General features: G+C 43.1%; 1 protein-coding gene across 5 annotated transcripts in view; it reads left to right on the forward strand.

Moving 5' to 3' along the window:
* The window catches only part of tenm3 (teneurin transmembrane protein 3), a 363756-nt gene that overhangs the window by 100408 nt on the left and 240006 nt on the right, over positions 1-23342 (forward strand). For all 5 annotated transcript variants that reach the window (XM_080757108.1, XM_080757110.1, XM_080757109.1 and 2 more), the window contains exon 2: positions 21998-22177. In XM_080757108.1, coding sequence (XP_080613234.1) covers positions 22006-22177 — 172 coding nt within the window. In that variant the 5' untranslated portion in view covers positions 21998-22005. The remainder of the gene's footprint in view (positions 1-21997; positions 22178-23342) is intronic.

Below are 23342 nucleotides of genomic sequence, written 5' to 3' on the forward strand. Positions count from 1 at the left end.
TCTCTCTCTCTCTCTCTCTCACGCCTGCGGATGTTTCAAATTGTCAGACTTCAAAGAAGCTATACAGTTATATTCAATTGGCGTTTAAGACGTAAACATTTGAATTTGCTCAGCTGTGTGTGTGTGTGTGTGTGTGTGTGTGTGTGTGTGTGTGTGTGTGTGCGTGTGATGCGTGTGCACGCATGCCTGAATGTGCGCGTGCGTGTATCAGAGCGAGAAGGTGTCAATTAGCATAAATGTCAAGGCCTGGTCAATCACACACAGTTCTGAAAGAAACAGAATGTACAGTTACTCAAGTACTGTACTTGGATATTTTATTGAAAACTTATAACTTATAGTAACAAAAAGTAAAATTATGTTTTTCCCCAGTATTTAAACAGGCAGACAATTCCAAGAGCACATTCTTATTCACAACTGTGCCTGGCATAAGGCAAGAGTACATTGGAGTCACTGAATCACCCTGACAAAGTTGAGCGTGTAAACTTTGCGTCATTAAAAATGTAAACGGTAAGAGTCCTCACTGACTCTCGTGGCATTCTGTAACGCACGGTGGAGCGCTCCTACTGTGCTGCACAGCTGTGGCCCAAACACTGTGGCAACACAGAGAGAGAGAGAGAGAGAGAGAGAGAGAGAGATGGACAGAGACAGATCGGTACGATATATTGTCCCACTCCAAAAAGTGCAAGGCACATGTTCATTGAAAACACCCGTCCCTTTTTTCAGTTATTTTTATATATCTTTCATGTTCTGGTCCGATAAAACCAGAGGTGGAAAGTAATTAAGTTCCATTACTCAACTCTTCCCTCTGCATGTGTCAAGCTGCCTCAGAACATTATAACCACTAGGCCTTCGCCCTTCGGTGCCCCTGTCAAATACTAGTCATGAGTACAATACAGTATATAACTAAATTGTGAAAATGAGTTGTATAGGAACTAAAAATCATATGTAATTGTTCATATAAAATTTCCCATAAAAAGTACCTCCCTACCTATTTGTAGTGAATGCAGCACATTTTTGGAAAACTTAAACAGAAACAATTTCAGAAATGTTGGTAGGCCAGTGTTATAATTTAAAAGGAACTACTTCCAGCAATGTATAAAGTGACTAAATGCACAAGACCTCGCAGGTGCACTTTTCAGAGTTAAATCAATACAGCGGAATTAGCTCGATTTCGCCGTGGGGCAAAGAGAGATGCTGCTAGAATGGAGATAGCAATGCTATAGCAGGGAGACAGGGCAACAAACAGATTGTGTGTGTGTGTGTTTGTGTGTTGTCTTGTCAGCCAACCCATGCACGGATGAAGAATGAGAAGGCATCGGAGAGGCCAGGTGTTCAAAAACACACACGTATACACACACACACACAAACACACACACACACACACACACACACACAGTCTCCCCCCCATAAAAAAGAACCAGGCGCCGTACACAAACCAAAACACCTGGGTAAGATCCAGGGGTGCGCTTGTTTTGGCGCTACCATGCATGCCAAGGTCGTGTAGTTAAGAACCTCTGCACCGATTTCCGCGTCGCTGGACAATATATCCCATTGAAACCGGGAAAGCTTTTTATTTTAGAATTTTGCTTTGGCTATTCAAAAATAGCAAATATAACGAGCTCACAGTGCATACAAGCTCATCAGGCTCATACAAGATCAAGGAATAACGTGTTCCTTCCTGCATGCGTCCAACCAGGGAAACTCCCCCCTGTCAGGTGTAAAGGAGCAACTTGGACACTCAGGCATGAAGGAAGCATGAGTTCAAGTCCGTTGCTCTCCCCATGTCCCCCATATATGGGGACTACGTTGGCGGAGGGTGTGTAGAGCCCAGGATCACATTAGATATATTGACACAGGGGTGAAAAATGGGTTACAAAATCGTGGGAAAAAAGATCATAAGGTTTTGAACATTTTTGACACATTTGACATTACATTTGAGAGTGTAAGAACTACTGATTTGGTAGGCATTTGTAGAATAGGCCTCGGGTCTCAGTGGGTTAAATCAATCATCCCCAAACTACACGGGGAGAGTCTCTGACAAGACAGCGGATAGTTCCTCAACCCCTCTGCTTACATGCATTCAAGTTTGTTGACATTGAGGGATGTCTGTGCAACTCTCTAAACACTCCATTAATTTTGTTCTCACCTCTTGAGAAAAGAGAAAGTGGAGGTTTGCTTTGCTTGAGTGAGTTTACTCGGTGACCTTGGAACGTACTGTCACCGGCATGCTTAAATATTCACACTTCTGCTTGGGGATCATTGGGGAAAAGTTACACGTAACAAGCTGCAATCTGGAACTTAATTGTGAGTTATTGACAACTCAATAACTCGATAACTCTCTCAGTTATAGCTGCAATATGGAACTTTTTGAATTAAAGGAGCATTTCACACATTTTCAATTAGTGCTGCGCAATTAATAAACTTAAACTTAATGAAATCTTTCTCTGCTGGGAAAATGTACATGCTGAAATAGAAGCCGTCATATTTGCATCATACAAAAATAAATAAATAAAAGTTTGAAATTACAGTAAGTCTGCCCAACTTGCCTATCAATGTTGTCACTGGTCAGATATGGTGTCATCGCATGATGTCAGGACATCATTAGTAAGGACCAAATGGGTGAAGTGGTCCTTTAATTAATCTAGCTAACGTCCCATTTCCTCTGTAGAGCATTTTAACCCATTCAAGCCGAGAAAGCATCAGTGTAATAAAAAATAAATCCGAAAGATGCAAAATGGTACTTTTGAAAAGATCTTTAAAGTGTGAGACCTATTTGGAAGGCATTTGCAGAATGGGCCTCAGGTCTTCTTACTGTTTACTTGGAGGTGGTCTCCTTTATACTCTTCCATTGAGACATTTAGATCCTGGTGTCGGGCAGGACACCTTCTGCTTGGCAAGTAGCCATGCCTGAAGCTCATCATTTTATGAACACCAGCATGCATGTAGTTCTCATCTCTCGGTAAAAGCGGGTTTGCTTGTTTAAGTGAGTTTACTGTGTGACCTTGAATGTACTGTCTCTCCTGTCGTGTGCATAAATTATTCACACTCTGCATGTGAATCTTGGGGTAAGATAATTAAATAAAACTTGTAACAAATGTCTTAAAGCTGCAATCCGGAGCTCATTTTAACACATTGACTACATAATTAATTACTTATTTGGTTCCATTTGTACAGTACACTTTCAGAATTACAGACCCGTAAGAGTGCATTTGGTTCCATCTGTACACTCTCAGAGTTACAGACTCGCAATGGTCCATTTGGTTCCATTTGGTACACTCTCAGAGTTACAGCCCTGTAAGGGTCCATTTGGTTCCATTTGGTACACTCTCAGAGTTACAGCCCTGTAAGGGTCCATTTGGTTCCATTTGGTACACTCTCAGAGTTACAGCCCTGTAAGGGTCCATTTGGTTCCATTTGGTACACTCTCAGAGTTACAGCCCTGTAAGGGTCCATTTGGTTCCATTTGGTACACTCTCAGAGTTACAGCCCTGTAAGGGTCCATTTGGTTCCATTTGGTACACTCTCAGAGTTACAACCCTGTAAGGGTCCATTTGGTTCCATTTGGTACACTCTCAGAGTTACAGCCCTGTAAGGGTCGTATTTGTACCCTCGGTGATCCACAAACTCGATTTTGAGAAGTATTGGCCTATTGCACCCTTAAAGAATGGAATATGTCTTCCACTTGGGACAGTGACAATGTCGTTATGGAATTTAATGAATGGTAAAAAATGTCTTTCTTTTCATGCACAATGCTCCATTCAACCACCGTCCACCGCTTTACAAAGAACAATACGGAATTAAGTGCTCTCGATTCAAGTGAACACAGTCCAAGTAACCTTCGAAGACTGTGTGTGTGTGTGTGTGTGTGTGTGTGTGTGTGTGTGTGTGTGTGTGTGTGTGTGTGTGTGTGTGTGTGTGTGTGTGTGTGTGGCAGATAGAGAGAGAGAGAGTGCATGGTATTTCTTCATCATACTCATCTTCTCATCTTCCTCACTCCAAGAGGCATGAAGTGAAATAGAGCAGAGAGAGAGAGAGAGATGGGGGTGGGTGTCTTAACTCATTCACTGCCAGATTAAATACATAAATTATCCATCCATTATATTTATATCCACTAGGATCGCATCCCTGACTGTAATCAGAGTCGTTTGCAGTGCGTACGGGGGAGGAAATAAATGCGTTAATTTGTTATGGTGGAAACTTCATAATGTCAACAACTGTTGACAGGATTCAAATTTAAAAATAAGAAAAGTAGCAGATGTACAAGCTCGAAACGCAGCAGAAAGCGACACGTTTTGACCTTGTAGATATGTAGGGCGCCAGTATACGAAAAAAGTAGATTTAATGGTTTCTGCCCGAGAGCAACAATATCCTATAGTTTATATATTATCAACATATATAGTCCCAGTCTCCAGTACATATTCCAGTCTATTAACACCGTACCACACTCTGCGGTGTGTTTATTGATGATGTTTGTAGACCAGCCGTGTTTGTTCCCAGCGGTTGTTTGGTGAAGGTTGTTTTAAAGTCTGGTTGACCTGGACTATTTTTAATGCACTTATTTAACTGAATCGATGTGCAGTTTGGAGGCAAGACACTTGTTCAGTAGACGCAACAACACACCGCCTCCCTGCGGAGCAAATACACCAGCTGCCACCGTGCACTGCCACCGTGCACGGCCCTTTTCACTGAGCTTAATACCTGGCCGTGACCCATTTTAACACACACGCACGCGCACACACATGTGCATGCAAACACACATATGCACACATGGACACACAATTATATTTGTGGAGACCGTCGATCCCCTGACCCCAACTTGAATCTTTTTAAAACCCACAAAAAAAACCAATAGCTTATTTTAAAACCATAAAAACAGCAAGGACCAGAAAAAGTGTAGTTCACAAATTCTACTACTTTTTGGGGGATGGTTATAGCCCTCACAGGAATTTGGGTACACAACACACACACACTCACCCACCCACACCACACACACACACACACACACATGTCGTATACTGTCCTGTGGATCTGTACCTTATTTTCCTAATGCAGAATGAACACAACACACGAGTTCCGATTCCCAGTCCAAGTCCGTCTTTATTCAATCAAGGCATCTCCCATCGTTACAGGTTACAAGCATAGCAAAGTCATCTCTTCCATCTGAGCAGCACATTCAGGCCAGGGTGACCATCCTGTCCTCCTCCCTTTTCCAACTCCCCAGCCTCAGAGCACAACCCCCCAGTCCTTCCCCAATGCATCCCTTTTAAGCAGTTTGGTGTCACCTTTTGTGTGTGTGTGTGTGTGTGTGTGTGTGTGTGTATCATAAAATGTAAAGAGACAAACTGTAGTCTGTTGGCTCTGTCATTGAACAATGAAACAGGAAGGCCCAAATCCACAGGTGGTCTAGACCCTAAAGGTAATATCAGATACAAGATCACTCAAGAATTATCTAGTCAAAGAGTGAAGCCACGAGGCTTCCTGCCTGTGGACCATTGATATGCAAATAGTTTAAGACACTGTGGGGTGGGTGATGACTCACTTCGGTGAGACAAATGGCCATGCAGAAATGTACCATTATGACTAAACAAGTAGATATGAATTATGCTATATGATTCAAATTACACGACACATCCCCCCTACTAATAGTCCTCACGACTATTAGTCTAAAATATGAATCATATTTGGCTCAAAAATGCTTTTCTCCCCAAAATCCCCAAATGTTCAAATTCCCCAAAATGTTCAAATTCCCCAAAATGTCTCTCCTAACCCTGAAACCGAATCCCTTTGTAAGATTGTGACCCTCCTCCCCCCTGGGCAATATTAGAAAACTGAAACAGTGAATTAACACAAAAACAAACGAACAAAATCAAAAGAAAACTGTAAATAGAATTAAACAGAATGATTAAAATGAAACAAAATATATATAAACGTTCCCCAACATTCTTTCTCATACAGACAGCCTGGCCAGGACTTCAGTATGCACTCACTCACAGACACACAAAACACCCCTTTGCACCTCTGACCCCCCTTCCCCCCTGCCCCCTTAGTTTTGTGAGTCACTTTCCCATAATGATGGACAGATGGGTGGTCCTGCGCAGAAACCCCTCATCTAACCCATGATCTGGAAAGCCACACACAAACCCAAGAGCTAAAACAATATTTGCATTACTAATTAGAATATAATTCCTATTCTTGGATTGGATTTCACTGTAATATTTAAGGAAGTTCTAACCTATTCATCTGATCACTATTAACCTATCTGTTTTGTTATGACAATGAATAGAACTTATAAAGCAAATCAAACCGTTTTGACATCATTCCTAACTGAACTACCCCTTTTCCTTAGAAAGTCTTTCTTTCCCTAAACTAAACAAGTATCAAAAAACAAAACGAGGTGACATTTTCTCAGTGCCCCTAGATAGAGCAACATCTAGAAAAGGTCAGTGTCGGATGACAGCTAGGTGACAGATCTAAACCCATGCTTTCAATAGCACAGAGAGGGGCGTCTCAATGTGCAGCTTCGCAGAGTCTCTCGTTGCGCCGGCTTCTGGTCACATTGTCCAGCAAAATGACCATGTGTCCCACAGTTATGGCAGATTCCTTTCATCCGCCCGCGTTGTGCATAGGGCTTTGTTGCCCACTGATAGGATGACACTGGTTGTTGACTCTGTGGTTCCCTCATTCTCCATGACAGCAATTGTTGATGATGGTCTGCGCTGTCCTGCGGTGGCTGCAAAATCAGTTTCTCCTCTCGAATCTTTGTCAGCTGTTCTGCTCGTAGCTGACGTTTAAGGTCGACATCTTTGAGTCTTTGTACCTCCTGTTTGTTCCGGACCAGGTTGACGCAGTGAGCAATATGGTCTGTGTAGGTTACCAAAGGCATACTACCAAGGTCCGCAATCTTTGCCAGTTCAGCTTGCATATCTGGGGACAAACCTTTTTCCAGTTTCTTCCGCACAACACTACCCTCCATCCCATTGCGATTTGCAAATTGCGATTTGCTGGATCCTGTCAAGTCCACCCACTGCTGGTAGAATCTGTCCACATAAGCTTTCGGCTGTTCTGTGGCTTTCAGCGGGTCAATGTTGACGCTATCCGGGTAAACCTTGAGCTGATAAACTTCTCTCAGAGCACGCCAGAATGCACTTCTGTGTGGCACAAACGGATCGCTGTCATTCTCTGCATTGTCGATATATTCTCTGAGATCTGCTCTGCTCAAGAGATCATTAAGAACATACTCATTCTCCAGCCGGATAATCAAAGCTTTCATGTCACCGATAGCCAACTGACTATCCTCGATTCCCAGCTGTGGGTCCTTCATCAATGCATGAAACGTCAAAATCCAATTATATGCTCCCGCCTCAAGGGGTGGCAGTTGTTTCGAAACGTATGACAAGTCTGAATGGTACCATGGCGTATATTTCCCTCTCAGCACTGGCAGCTGAGTGACAACTGTCTCACTGTCATGTGTGGGTATCTCAGTCCTCTTCTGTGGTCTGCATGCAGGGTGCCTGTTCAAAGCCCCCCTGGAGTCTTTCACAGGTGTGTGGGAAGGCCTCTCACAATCACTGCTGTCCTGTTCCAAATCCTCCTTCCTCTTCCTCTTACTTCCACTCTGCGTGTTTTTCAGAGTGTCCAGTTCTCGATCAATTTCACATAACTTCAAGTCAACTTCTTCCCTAGCAATTGTAGCAATACTTTTCACAGAGTTCTGTGCAGTGTCCTTCTGCTGGAAGTCTCTCTTCATGCGGGCTTGCGTAGAACTGTCATCCCCAGTGTCAGAATCAATGTTCATGTCTGCGTTGGGGCGGGCTGCCCTTCTGTAGATGTCTTCACCTCCATGTAAACTGTCTCTGTGCGCAGCCTCTGCCTCGTCCTGCAGGTCACCCAAGTCGAGGATCAGATGTGCCTCCTTCATCAGAATTTCACTCAATTGTGTTTCTATAGCACGCATAGATTGTCTCTGTGTCCTTAATTTACTGGTCAAGTCCTCTTTCAGGCAACGTACCTGTTCCAACTCCCTCTTAACAGAGTTTTGAGTGTCGCTCTCGTCTGGCATGTCGCTGTTCTCCAGAAAGTCCACCTCATTTTGTGCTGCGTCGTCGCTGTGACCCACAATGTCAACGCACTGGTTGTCTGTGCTGCAATCAGCGGACATCTTCTCCTCAGGTAGTACTGACACAGACGATGAGGCGGAGTCTGGCAATTTCCTGCTGATCTCCTCGCTGACAGGCCTCCGGCTAGCATTATATGCTGCGACAATCTGTGGACCTATTCTCACTTTTTCTTTCAATCTTTTTTTCCGACCCTCTTCACAAAACAAGTCTAAAACTAATAATTCTTCTTCCCTTTGCCTCTCTCTCTCTTTCGTCATCTGATCTGCTTTATGGGCCCACACCTGTGCCTTTATAGATGCAAGGTCTTCTACCTCGAAAGAGCCTTCTTTTGGCCATGTCCGAGGCCAACGCTTATGCCATTTTCCCGAAATGCTGGAAATATTCTTAGATGTGTATTTCTTGTGCACAATTTGCACTGGAGTATGCTTTGTGGCCATAGCTACTAAATTGTAGATAATCTCACTAACTGTCACTCATGCATGTCTCCTCTCATCTCACACAGTCACCGCCACGCATATACTCAGTCATTTGCATATACTGTCCCCACAGAATGAGTAGATAGTCAACACTCACAACACTCACAACACTCACAACACTTTCTCGTACCCATTCACACAGAAAAGTGTAAAATAAAGAAATTAGATAGACAAACTATAGTCTGTAATTTAAAAAGGAAATATAGAGAAATGCCTCTATTTTCTTTCTAAACTGACTTAGGGCACATACCCCCCTTGATCCCTTCAGTGACCTGACACCCCTAGCTCATTTACATCTATGCAACAGTGCCAGCGGTTTCGTCCTAAGGTCAACTCATTTATATGCAGACTATATATTATGACTAATAAGAAAATCCTGTAGGCTTAATAATCCAAATTAACCTATACCTAATTTTACAAAAGATCTGAAATATCCTAAATGTGATATGTGAGAAATGTATTCTCATACTAAACTCAAAATTTAGATTTGACCCCAAACTTAAAGCCAATTTATTTTTAAAACCTGAATTAAACCCCCAATTTAATATCAATATTACTCCCCCCTCTGAAACTTGTTGCACATGTTTCAGAAATATTTAAAATAAACCAATAAACGGTTTACAAGGAGCCAGCTCAAATTTAAGTCACTCAAGTAAAAAGATAAAATCCCCACTCCAGCCCCCACCCCTGAGACAAAGGAAAGCCTAAACCAGGAGAGCAACGCAAACCATGAATAAATGCCAAATCACCCCCAAAAAAAAATGGTAAGTCACTGAAAAGCAACAATTTAAACAGCCAAGATAACCATAACTACCAGTGACCGCACAATTAAAAATAGCAACAAAAGACTTAATTGAGAACTATTTGGCATTCAATCATAGCTTACAATGATGATCTACCAGCACTAACACATATGAACACAGACAAAACCAAACAAATCAAGCACACACACACAGCCGTTCACACTTACCACGCACACACGCTCAATTTTCAAACCACGCACACACGCTCAATCCCTAAACTCCTTAACACAGTGAACACTTATCTACACTATGGTCCTAACGCTTACGAATTCTTGTCAGTCCTTGGGTTTCAGAACTCCTTCCAAAAAATAAAAATCCAGGTAAATCCACAGTTACTCCGCAGGTCCGTTTTTATTGTGCCGCGGATTTTCTCCACGCCATCAAAACCACGTCGGGCGCCACTTGTCGTATACTGTCCTGTGGATCTGTACCTTATTTTCCTAATGCAGAATGAACACAACACACGAGTTCCGATTCCCAGTCCAAGTCCGTCTTTATTCAATCAAGGCATCTCCCATCGTTACAGGTTACAAGCATAGCAAAGTCATCTCTTCCATCTGAGCAGCACATTCAGGCCAGGGTGACCATCCTGTCCTCCTCCCTTTTCCAACTCCCCAGCCTCAGAGCACAACCCCCCAGTCCTTCCCCAATGCATCCCTTTTAAGCAGTTTGGTGTCACCTTTTGTGTGTGTGTGTGTGTGTGTGTGTGTGTGTGGGTGTGTAAACAGCTAATCAACAACCCCCCAACTGTGACAGTTCCTGTAGTAAAATGCATGAAGCAAACTGTATATAGCCTCTCCTCTATCAGTCAACAGGAGCCTAGCTTGGAGACACTAAAGATAATATCAGATATTGTGTTGAGAAGTCAAAGAGTGAGGCTTCCTGCCTGTGGACCATTGATATGCAAATAGTTAAGACCCTGGTGGGTGATGAAAGGGATTACCTTTGGACCTTCAGTTCTATAGTTGAGACAAATGGCCATGCAGAAGTTAAGATACTGTATCATTATGACTACACACGTAAATATGAATATGCTATATGATTCAATTACACGACACACACACACACACACACACACACACACACACACACACACACACAGTTATACCTCCCTCCCTGCTGTGCAAGGTTTGAGGGTTTTTTTCTCTTTGGCAACGCAATACAATCTTTATTCTACCATTTCTCTCTCGCTCTCTCTCACTCGCTCTCTCGCTGTAATCCGGGTAACAATAAGTTCCAGCAGGACGTCTTTGATATGGAGATTGACAGGGACGGAAAAACTGGGAATGTCGACTCAGAGATTTTCCCAAACTGTGGAATAATGAGTGTCAGAATGAGTGGCCGGGGGGGATTTCACAGAGAAAGGGCAACAGAATGACAGACCGCTTCTGGGCTAAATCTGAAACATCAGGCCTGTCATTTTGCACTAAATTTCCCTCTGTAATATTCTATCAGAGAGAGAGAGAGAGAGAGGATGTATGGTATACGCTATAGGGTTTTTTTGGCGAGCCAATGAATGGAAATGGACTTCGTTGTGGTTTAATAAAAGTCATCGATTGCATTATTCACTCAATTTGATTGAGACTTGAGATCTGAGTTGTAGAAAGTATGCGTCTATACTGTAGTTTCGCTCAGCTTTTCCTACTGTCTGCCTCTCCTGCACTAGCTGTCTCCATCTCAGCATTTCCTACCGCCTGTCTCTCCTGCACTAGCTGTCTCCATCTCAGCATTTCCTACTGTCTGCCTCTCCTGCACTAGCTGTCTCCATCTCAGCATTTCCTACCGCCTGTCTCTCCTGCACTAGCTGTCTCCATCTCAGCATTTCCTACCGCCTGTCTCTCCTACGCCATCTCCATTCCTTTATCTAGAACACTGGTTCTCACAGTGGGGCCCCAGGGTCCCCAGGGGTCCTTGACGGGATTGTGCAGGGGGTTCCCAAACTTTAAATGATTGATATACTGTAGGAAGCAAACCACTTAAGTCTATAACTCCTGACAGTGTACAAATGGAACCAAATGGAACCCTGAGAATGTACAAATGGAACCCTGAGAGTGTACAAATGGAACCAAATGGAACCCTGAGAATGTACAAATGGAACCCTGAGAATGTACAAATGGAACCCTGAGAGTGTACAAATGGAACCAAATGGAACCCTGAGAGTGTACAAATGGAACCCTGAGAGTGTACAAATGGAACCAAATGGAACTCTGAGAGTGTACAAAAGGAACCAAATGGACCAGTAAGGGTCCGTCAAACGTATGCTGGTCCATGGCCTAATGCATACAGAACTTGACCATCATACAAGCCTCAGCATTTCTCGTGCAAAGGTTTCTATTTCATAAGTGATCTCTCTCCCCAACACCCCCCACCCCCCCTCTCTCTCTCCCCCTCTGGTCAGTAAAAGTTGCTGAACTTTAAATTAAGGGCCCGTTCTCCGTCTTTCTGCCTGTCTCTGTCTTCCGTCTCTCGCTCTCCCTCTCATCAATCAGTGTTCTCTTCTTTTTTCTTCCAGCCATCTGCTCTGTTCTGGGTTTCATTTTCTTCTCTCCACTCTCTCGCTCTCGCTCTCTGGGTTTTCTCTTTTTCCCGCTTTGGTCTGTCTCTCTTTACTAGCCAGCATTATCTGCAAGCACCCTCACATCCAGATAAACACCAGCTCATCTCTCTCTCTTGTTCTCTCTCTCTCTCTCTCTCTCTCTCTCTCTCTCTCTCTCTCTCTCTCTCTCTCTCTCTCTCTCTCTCTCTCTCTCTCTCTCTCTCTCTCTCTCTCCCCTTCTCCACCAGCCTAGTTTTGTCCTCATGATATCCCTTCAGTTTGTTACAGATCTATTTCTCCTGCAGTCTCTCTCTCTGTCTGTCTCTGTCTCTCTCTAGATTTCACTAATACATGTAAACTACATAATCACCTATGTCTGGCAGAAACCTCTTACAGTATCTCCACATGTTAATTTTGTATTATTTTTCTGTATTATTTACGTGAGTACACTACGGCTTCACACAAAAACATCAAAAGTGGCAGATCTGCCAGCGTGTTTCAAGCATGCAGTGGATCTGCTGCTTTGATTTTTATTTGAATCGTGAAAAGTAGGTTAACCGTTTTGTTCATATGAGTTTTCCACCCGACAGAGACAATATATATACACACATTTAGTTTTTTTTAATTGGCCTCAGGTCTGAATGGGTTAAGTGATCTCTCTCTCTCTCTCTCTCTCTCTCTCTCTCCTTTGTGCCTCGCTGTTTTCAAACGAAGATTTTACATCTTCCTCTGGTTTATTTATAACTTTATTTTTCAAAAAAATTGAGGCAAGCAAGATAAATAAACACTGAGAAGAGAAGAAGGAAAACAATGATATGAAAACATAATTATGTTCAGAATAAACATTGATGTTTCCCAGTCCCAAATAATCCAACAGTGTATAAGAATGCATATTATATATATCTATTTCAGTTTCACAGATTGTGCCTTGGGATTTAGAATTTGTGACACATTATGATTGAAACATTTCCAGTGGTTCTCAAACGTGAGATTTATACAACTATATACAGCAAATTATGTTTTTCACCCCCGCCGGCAGAGACAATTATACCCTAAAAAACATATAATATGTTCAGCCTGCTGTCCCCTAGTTTTGGCAATGCCATTATACGTTTTTTATTTTATTTTGGAAATTGTTCACACATTTTCAATCAGCCAATAGTGAAAATAATAAATCTTTCTATGTGGCATAACAGGTGTCGTATAGGCATATTTCTGCAGGCCTATGAATATAGGTGTGTCTTGGGTCGTACGATTGTACTGTACCTATACGTTGGTGTGACCTGAACACAAAACACGTTGACCTACAGTATCAACAGCACAGATTATCATATTATTGACAAAGTATGCTGTCACTGACCTCCCATCCCTGGAGGCAGGGTGGCTGGCTTTTACCTCATGCATGTGCAACAACACAGTTGTTGTGTATGTGTAGCGCACGCACGCATATACACGCACGCACGTGTGATACTCTCACATCATCCAATCCTATCATCCAATATTGTAAATGTGGTACCCACACGGCTTGGGACCCGTTACGCACGCACGCACGCACGCACACACATGCACCAACACATATCGTTGCTGTCGGGCAGATTTTTTTTTCTTATCTCCATATTTTAACTTATTGTGTTTTTTTCGTAAATTAACGCCCTACTTGATCATGATCGTTTGAGACGCCTTGGCCGAACACGCCATTCCTTCACGGCGTGAAAACAACACAGCTATACCATTGGAATTGCATTAGCAACCGTACATGTTGTTACATTCATGTTTACATTTTTTCCCTTTGTTTTTTTTTGTGTCATATGCAACATATGGTGAAGTATTGTAGTGCCGGTAGCTAGTTGCAACAACTACTGATGTTGTGAAAAATGAAAACGGGATCGCCAAATATCTTTCCACAATTCTGCCAATAATTATATTCCTCGAGACAGACATCTGAGTTTTTGCAGGGTCTATGCTTTCTATTCTCTCTCCCCTCTGTCTCTCTTATTATACTATTTCCTCTCACTTTACCCTCTTGTGTGTGTTTGTGTGTGTGTGTGTGTGTGTGTGTGTGTGTGTGTGTGTGTGTGTGTGTGTGTGTGTGTGTGTGTGTGTGCACGCGCTCACCGTGCATAGCTACTAAGTAACAAATTAACAACATAGATTCTATTACAGATGCTGTCATCACTTTCAATAAGCCTCTCTGGCTTAGTAGAGTTATGCTTGTTTGTCTGATAATGTCATGCAGACTGCTGTGTGAATATCCTCTCCATAAACATACTGTACTGTACTGTACTGTACTGTACTGTACTGTACTGTACTGTACTGTACTGTACTGTACTGTACTGTACTGTACACATGAGGATATTGTCTCTGTCGGGTGGAAACCTCATGTCTAAAACTGTTACTGTTCATGATTCAAATTGAAAAGCATCATCATTAGCAGATCAAGCTTGTAGATCTGCTACTTCTGATGCCTTTGTGTGACGCTGTAGTGTGAGTAGTATGGAGTTAAAAGATTAAAACAATAAATAAAAAGAAAAGTAAAAGAAACCCACACAAAGTTAGAATTGGAAGACGGGGTTTCTGGCTTCTGCAACAGTGGTTTCTGCAACAGTGATGATATAATATCACCTCTGTCCGGGTAGAAACCTCACAAGTCCAAAACTGCTACGTTTCAGGATTCAAATAGAAGAGCATCAAGATCTACAAGCTCAAAACTACGTCTGATGCTTGTTGTGTTTGACACTGTCCTAGTGCAGCTATAGGGCGTTGATTTACACAAAGAAAAAAGAAAAAAACGTTAGGAGATAAGAGGTTTCTGGGCCGGCGGTGACGATATGAAGTGTCTTCAGTTTAAAACACTAACACAGCAGGGACTCCTAACGCACGCCTGGCTCTAATAAACACCAGCCTGGTGTCCTGTTCCCTCCACATAAACACTGGACTCATCTTTATGTCAGCACACACAGCTCTGTCTGTCTGTCTGTCTGTCTGTCTGTCTGTCTGCCTGCTGTCTGCCTGCCTGTCTGTCTGTCTGTCTGTCTGCCTTTCTGCCTGTCTGTCTGTCTGTCTGTCTGTCTGTCTGTCTGTCTGTCTGTCTGTCTGTCTGCCTGCCTGCCTGCCTGCCTGCCTGCCTGTCTGTCTGTCTGTCTGTCTGTCTGCCTTTCTGTCTTTCTGTCTGTCTGCCTGCCTGCCCCCCTCTCTTTCTCTCTCTCTCTCATGAATGTAAAAGTCATCATCTGGCGTAAAAGAATCTGGTGTATAAAATGCTAGAGTTGATTTCATCCAAATACCATGAGAGTCGTGTGTGTGTGTGTGTGTGTGTGTGTGTGTGTGTGTGTGTGTGTGTGTGTGTGTGTGTGTGTGTGTGTGTGTGTGTGTGTGTGTGTGTGTGTGTGTGTGTGTGTGTGTGTGTGTGTGTGTGTGTGTGTGTGTGTGTGTGTGTGTGTACATACATGGACATGCGGGTGGGTCGTAAATCGTGTCATCTCTTTAAAGGGAGCTTGCATGTAATGACTCCGGTGAGGGATCGCAGAGATGCTGCCTGTAGAGAGACAGCTGTGGAAAGAAAGGTGGGAGGGAGGGAGGGAGGGAAAGAAAGAAAGGTGGGAGGGAAAGAAAGAAAGGTGGGAGGGAGGGAAAGAAAGAAAGAAAGAAAGAAAGAAAGGTGGGAGGGAGGGAAAGAAAGAAAGAAATGTAGTTGCGCGCCATGTCAGGCAGACATGTCTCCAAACAAGATTCAAGATTCAAGACTTTATTGCCATGTCAACAGAGTTGATTGGAATTTGTTTCAGTGCACTAAAAACATACATACGATACATACACATATTCACATCACATAATCAGACAGAACACAATACAAAAGTACAGGCATCATATGAGGGGGACCAATAAATAAGAAGAATGCAAAACGTTACAATTCATGTTGAATAAATAAATAGCAAATTGATCACAGTTCATCGATTTACAAAGCAGCTTCACGCTGTAAAGTGCGAGTGAAAAGAGGGTCAGCATTCAGGAGGCGAATAGCCTCGGGATAAGTGCTGTTCTTGAAGCGGGAGGTATTGCACTTTAGAGACCGGAGTCTCTTACCTGAGGGCAGGGGTGCAAAAAGAGAGCAGGCAGGGTGGGAGGGGTCGGCGATAACCTTCTGCATTCTGCGCTTAGTGCGTGTGGTGTAGATAGAGGAGACGGATGGGAGGTCGAGGCCAATGATTTTTGACGCCGTGCGTACCACCCTTTCAAGCCGTTTCCTCTCTAAGTCAGTGGTGTTTCCATACCACACTGTGACTGAGAAGACGAGGACACTCTCCACAGTGGCTCTGTAGAAGTGAACCAACGCCTCCCCAGTCACACCGAACTTCTTTAAGAGGCGAAGGAAGTGAAGCCTCTGGTGGGCTTTACTCAAGATGTTACTTGTGTTAACTTCCCATTTTAGGGAGCAGCATAAAGTGGTGCCAAGGAATTTAAAACTGTCGACCCTTTCGACAGGCTGGTCACCTATAACCAGGGATGGGGGCATAATCCCCTTTTTCCGGAAATCAAATATGATTTCTTTGGTCTTAGCCAGGTTTAGGATAAGGTTATTATCAGTGCACCAGTCTACGAGGGCTGCCACCTCGGCCCTGTAGGCTGATTCGTCACCATTTTTAATATAACCAACGACAGTTGTGTCATCTGCATATTTAAAAAAAGAAACAAATTGAGAATGTGAAATAAAGTCGTTGGTATAAAGTGCAAAGAGGAGGGCTGAGAGAACACAGCCCTGGGGGGCCCCAGTGTTAAGAGTCATAGATTGAGAGAGCATGTTGCCAATCTTAACCACTTGTTTCCGATTTGACAGAAAGTCTAAAATCCAGAGACAAAGAGAGTGATTAATACCCATGGCCAAGAGCTTATCAAATAATTTGATGGGCAGGATCGTGTTAAATGCAGAACTGAAATCAATAAATAAAACTCTAACATATGTGGCAGGGGCCTCCAGGTGCTGTAGGATACTGTGGAGGCACAGAGACACAGCATCCTCTACAGACCTGTTAGCTCGATAGGCAAACTGAAAGTTATCCATCTCAACATTGGACAGGCGATTACAGACAATGCGTTCAAATATTTTCATCACGACAGAGGTCAAGGCGACAGGCCTGTAGTCATTCATGTCAACCGCATTAGGCTTCTTAGGGACAGGAATAACCACAGCAGATTTAAAACAAGCAGGGACTTTGCATAGTGTAAGAGACCAGTTAAAAATACCAGTAAAGACAGGAGATAATTGGTGGGCACAGTGCTTTAAAGTAAAAGCAGAGACCTGATCTGGGCCTGCTGCTTTCCTGCTGTTTTGTTTAAGGAGGAGGGTTCTTACCTCCTGCTCACTAATTATAAAGGGAGGGGGGGTAGTTTGTTCTATACTAACTGCTGCTGCTTCACTGGGATGGACATCTCTGGGCATGTCAAATCTACAATAGAACTCGTTCAATTTATCAGGGAGGAGGGGGTCATCATCTGGGGCTCGGCGGCTGCCTTTATACCCTGTGATGGTCTGCATCCCTTGCCAAACACCCTTGGTGTCATTGGCACGTAGCTTGGCTTGCAGACTGTCATTATATTTGGCTTTAGCTTTTTTCACAGCATGTTCAAACTCATATCTGGCTAATTTAAAAGCCTCTTTGTTGCCACTCTTAAAGGCTTCGTTTTTCTTTGAGCAGAGGGTTTTAACCTCTTTACTGAACCAAGGTTTGTTATTGCTAAAAACAGTAACAGTCTTAGATGGAATACAGAGAGACTCAGAGAACTTTATGTAGGAGGTAACTGTGTCAGTATACTCATCCAGGTCATCGCATGCATCTTGAAAAACAGACCAGTCAGTTAAATCAAGGCAGGCACTCAGGCTATCAGCAGCCTCAGGGGACCATTGTCTTACAGTCTTAGAGCAACGTTTGTTGGTCTTCAGCTGCTGACGATACTGGGGGATCAGTAAGATGGAGTTATGGTCCGACAGACCGAGGGGGGCACGCACCACGGCATGAAACGCGTGGTGTATGGTGCTGTAGCACTGGTCAAGAGTTTTCTCACCTCTAGTGGCAGCGTGGATCTGTTGTTTATACCGCGGAAGCGACTTCCTCAAGTTAACATGGTTCAGATCTCCCATAATAAGGACGGCTGAATGTGGATGGGCATTTTCCAATTCCGTGATGTGTGTAGCTAGCTGTCGGGCAGCTGACATTGCTCCAGCCTGTGGGGGGATATACACGGCTACCAAGATGATTGAAGCGAATTCCCTCGGGAGGTAGAAGGGTCTGCATCGGATGCTAAGAGACTCGAGCTCTGGCGAACATGATCGGTGTAAAACTTTAGTGTCGGAGCACCATCTGTCTTTCACGTAGAAACAAACTCCTCCTCCGCGGCGTTTCAGCGAGTCCTCAGTCCGGTCTCCGCGGTGAAGAGTGTAGCCAGGTAATGCAACAGCTGAGTCGGTGACACATTCGCGCAGCCATGTCTCTGTGAGGCAGAGCACGGAGCAGTCCGAGACGTCACGCTTGGAGTTGACGACAAGAGATAGTTCATCCATTTTGTTCGTTAGAGATCTAACGTTGGATAAAAGAATGCAGGGCAGCGGGGAGCGAAGTTTTCGGCGGCGGAGTCTCACCAAGGCACCGGCTCGCCTGCCTCTCTTCCTGGGTAGAGCGTAGCGGCGGCTCCTGCTGCGATCAGCATCAGTGTTAGTCACGTCTGTTTGCTTTACATTGTTCTTGTGGGTTTTTTTTTGTTTTTTGGATTTGTTTTTCTTGACTACAAATGTACAGAATATGATTTAGATAGCATGCGATGCAGACATATTAAAGTGCAACAGTGAGACTAATCGATTTATATCAATTATGAACAATAATGATAATAAAATCATAGATGTTGGGTAATATTGCAATTTATTTGTTTTATTTGTTTGTTTGTCAGCATAGTCAAAACATTTCCCAAGCTTAAAAAATTGCTTGTAGACTGTCTGTTTTCATTATGTTTAACACCATTGCTCAACAACGTGTAAAATACGGCTTAAGTGGCTAATCAAATTTAGTCGATTATAAAATAATCCATTTGTTTACACCATAAATAAACCAATATCTTTTTAAATGCACTTCTCAATCATTCAGCTAATCGAAAAAGTACTTCAATAGAATGATCAACTGCGAAAATAATCAATAGTTGCAGTCGTAGAGCTTTGAAAGTGTACATATATACAGTATACATGTATGGCAGTAAAACACACGCAAGGGCGGGACAGCAAATCACTCTCACTGGTCTGCTCCGTTAGGGAGGAAGTCAGCGCTTTGCTATAGAGACACGCACATTTTCATATCACTGCCAAGGTCAGCTGGGGTGTGGGGGGCGGGGGTGAGGAGAGGGGTGGGGGTTTTAATAGAAAATGTCATTTTCACTTGATTTCCTTCCTGTGCCCGCCGTACGGCGGAGGCAGCGAGAGGCCGAGAGGCGTTCAGAACTTCAGATAAATGATTAACTGGAGGAGGATCCTTGTTATTTAGAATGGCTGGCCGTGTCCGGCCCAGCATGCACTGCACCGCCCCCACCACCATGCAATGCAACCAACCCAGTGAAATACTGCCTTCAAAATGTCAAGGAGAGATAGGCAAGAGCCGTGAGGGACAGGATATTGTGTGTGTGTGTGTGTGTGTGTGTGTGTGTGTGTGTGTGTGTGTGTGTGTGTGTGTGTGTGTGTGTGTGTGTGTGTGTGTGTGTGTGTGTGTGTGTGTGTGTGTGTGTGTGTGTGTGTGTGTGTGTGTGTGTGTGTGTGTGTGTGTGTGTGTGTTTATGTGTTTATGTGTGTGTGTGTGTGTGTGAGAGAGAGAGAGAGAATGATGCACAGCACAGATGAAGCAAACATTGATTCCTCTCTATGTGTGAGTGATGGACAGGCACATTGTTACAGACAGTGAAATTGTGCATTATGATGGAAGGAAAGATACATTGTTACCAACAGGCAAAGACAAACAGACAGAGACGTTGTGCAGTATGATGGAAAGAAGCATTGTTACGGAGAAGCTGTGCATTATGATGTAATGTTACATTGTTACAGAGACGTGCAGTATGATGGAAAGAAGCATTGTTACGGAGAAGCTGTGCATTATGATGTAATTATACATTGTTACAGAGACGTTGTGCAGTATGATGGAAAGAAGCATTGTTACGGAGAAGCTGTGCATTATGATGTAATTATACATTGTAATGATACATTGTTGCAGTATGATGGAAAGAAGCATTTGTTACACAAAGAAAAGCATTATTCCCAACATGGATTCTATAATAAGGCAGACGCTGCCTGCTACAACTCTTAAGAGTTTTATTGACAAAAGATTGATTCGTCTTTTTAATCTTCCCCTCTCTTGTCGTGAGTGTCAGAGAGACAGATAATAAGAGAAATGTCACGCTGGTGGTTTGCTGCTAAATGTTAAGACCAACTACTCTGTAAATGTCTTTGCAGTTATTAATGGCTTTTTTCTCTCGCTTTAATTTCATCCCGCCTCAGCTTGCTGCAAGTAATTAGATTCTTTGCTGCCGATTAGTTTGTAAGGAAAGCGAGGCTTGACTACGTTGTCTGGGGCTACCTTTGAAAAACACACACGCACTCACACACACACACACACACACACACACACACACACACACACACACACACACACACACACGAGTGCACGCACGCACACGCGTGTTGGTATTACCTATTTCTTGATTTTTTTCTTGAATTTCTTCGTATTTCGTAAACCCACAAAAAATACTATACCATAAAAACAGCATTTCTCTTGTAAGGACCAGAAAAAGTGTCCATACAAAAAGTGTACTTAATAAATTATACTACTTTTAAGGATGCTTAGCCTTCACAAGTGTAATAATTCAGGTGCACACATGCACGCGCGCACACACACACACACACACACACACATATACATATGTATGTGTACGTACGCACGCACGTACGTACATCTTAAGGTCTCTCAGCACTCAGCGGCCTCTAAATGCCAAGGTTACCACATCGATAAAGCATTGATTTTCCTCTTGCGGACTTTCACACAAACATCCCTGACTACCTGATGCTGCTTTTGACGTGCCTCCTCTCTCCCTCCTGACCTCCCATCAACTCATGTATTATCGCTCTGCCTTCTCCCCATTCCACCGGTGCAATTAGTCCCATTAAACAAACAATCCATCATTTGTTCGGCTGTCTCTGAATGCAGTTAGTGGCTGCGTTTCAACCTATTTTTGGCTTGAAGTATCACCTTTTTGGAGTTGTTGTTTCTCCAAATGGTGTGTTTTTTTTGGGAACTTTAAAAACACATTAAAGTTGTTGGTGTTTTTATAAACCGGTCTGTCTCTATGGTATTTTACAAATCGTTGTTGCTGTCGGGCAGAAACCTTGTATTATTTTCTTCTTTTCTTTCTGGTAAATTAATGTCGCACAAAAGTAGGGAAAATAGCCAATGTACCTGTCACAGGTAAATGTCATGAACATGACTAGAATTACATAATTATTTTTACACATTACATCTTTCTTTCTTTCTTTCTTTCTTGGTGTTAAGTGTGATGTTGTACAGGTCGTCTTGCTTATGATGGTTCAGTAAGGTTACAAAACAATCCCCTCGCTGCTTTGTGTCGTGTCGAGACATTAACCACTAAGTTGGGTTGAAACCATGCTTGTTTTCAAACCAAAGCCTGACATTCCTTCTTTAAGTTGTAGGATGTGTTTGTGTACTCTTGTCAACATGTATCCACCCAGGCAGCAGTTTGACCCGGCAGCCTGACCTCTGCTCCAGACTGTAGGATGAATTAAGTTAAGCTGTATAAAACAGCCCTCAACCTTTTCAAACTTTATATATATAGGCATTTCCGCCTATGTTTCATGCAAACTGCCGGGTCATTCTCAAACACTGCCACACTGCATTCCTCCACAGTATTGTTTGAAGCTTTGTTATTGTTGCTGTCAATTTCATTTGTAATGTTATTATTTTAATTTATTCATTCATTATTTCACCCCCCATCCCCTTTTTTGTTCTTTTATTTCCTTTGGTTCAGGCTCTCCCATGCCATCCCCTTCCTGTCCGTCACCCGTCTTTGACCAATCACAGCCCCCGTCGCCCCATCCCCATGACAACCCGTTGCTAGGCAACGCCGCCGCTGAGCCAGGCTCAGAGGAAGAGGAGGACGAGGAGGAAGAGGAATACGCAGCCAGATTGTACTTACCTGTTACACATGGTAAACTACTTTATTAGCATCACTGCTAGCATAGAACTGCATTGTACTTACCTGTTACACATGGTAAACTACCTTACTTAGCACCACTGCTAGCATAGAGCTGCATACACTGTACTTACCTATTACACGTGGTAAACTAACTTTATTAGCATCACTGCTAACATAGAACTGCATTGTACTTACCTGTTACACAGGGTAAACTGCCTTACTTTGCATCACTTCTAGCATAGAGCTATTTTACTTACCTGTTACACATACATGGTAAACTACCTTTATTAGCATCACTGCTAGCATAGAGCTATTATACTTACCTGTTACACATGGTTTACTTATCATCACTGCTAGTCGTATACTTACCTGTTACACATGGTAAGCTACCAAACGGTGCACAGCTCTAGGGATGTTCAGATTGTTCTAGGCCTATCCAGATTTACAATCAGATTGATTTGATCAAATCAAAAGACTTGAAGCAAAAATGTATTTTATTCATCAGAATGTAGTCACATTCCTAGGCGGTTTGAAATGCGATTCAAATCGGTTAAGTAAAGTTTCTATTCAATTTCTCTTCAGTAAGTGGTAACTGTGAGCTATGCCTACATGCCTCAGATGTTCTGCCTAATAAAGCGGAATCAAAACAATATTTTTTGGAGATAATCTGGACATGAGTTTAGTTTCGTTTGACAGTCAGAAAGACAGATATGCAATGTGAGACAGACGGACAGACAGAGAGTTGGACAGCAGCTTGGCTCTCTCACAGATGCGTAGCCAGACTCCAACTCATGTGTGGTTTTCTCAGTGATCGATGGATCGACAGCCAGACACAATCATTTAGCGGAATCCAATTTATCCCTTTCCCAACTTGTGGAATAGATTTTGTGTTCTCTGAACCCTTTCCCACACCCGTCTCTCTCTCTCTCTCTCTCTCCTCTTCTACAGTATATCGTTGCTGTCAGGCAGAAACCTTGCATCTCTTCCTCCATATTGTTTTTATGTCCCCCCCCCCCCCCCCGTAAATTAACAATTACAAGAGTGAAATGCAAATGTAGCAAAAACAAAATAGACTATTACAAGCTCAGAAAGTGTCATATTGTGAGCTTGTACATCGTCTATTTCCGCTCTCTTGGAAACATTTTGAAATGTAAAGTGGTGTTTCTTTGGCTTTTAT

This window comes from Protomyctophum bolini, assembly GCF_963924005.1.
Source record: "Protomyctophum bolini genome assembly, chromosome: 3".
Lineage (NCBI taxonomy): Eukaryota > Metazoa > Chordata > Actinopteri > Myctophiformes > Myctophidae > Protomyctophum > Protomyctophum bolini.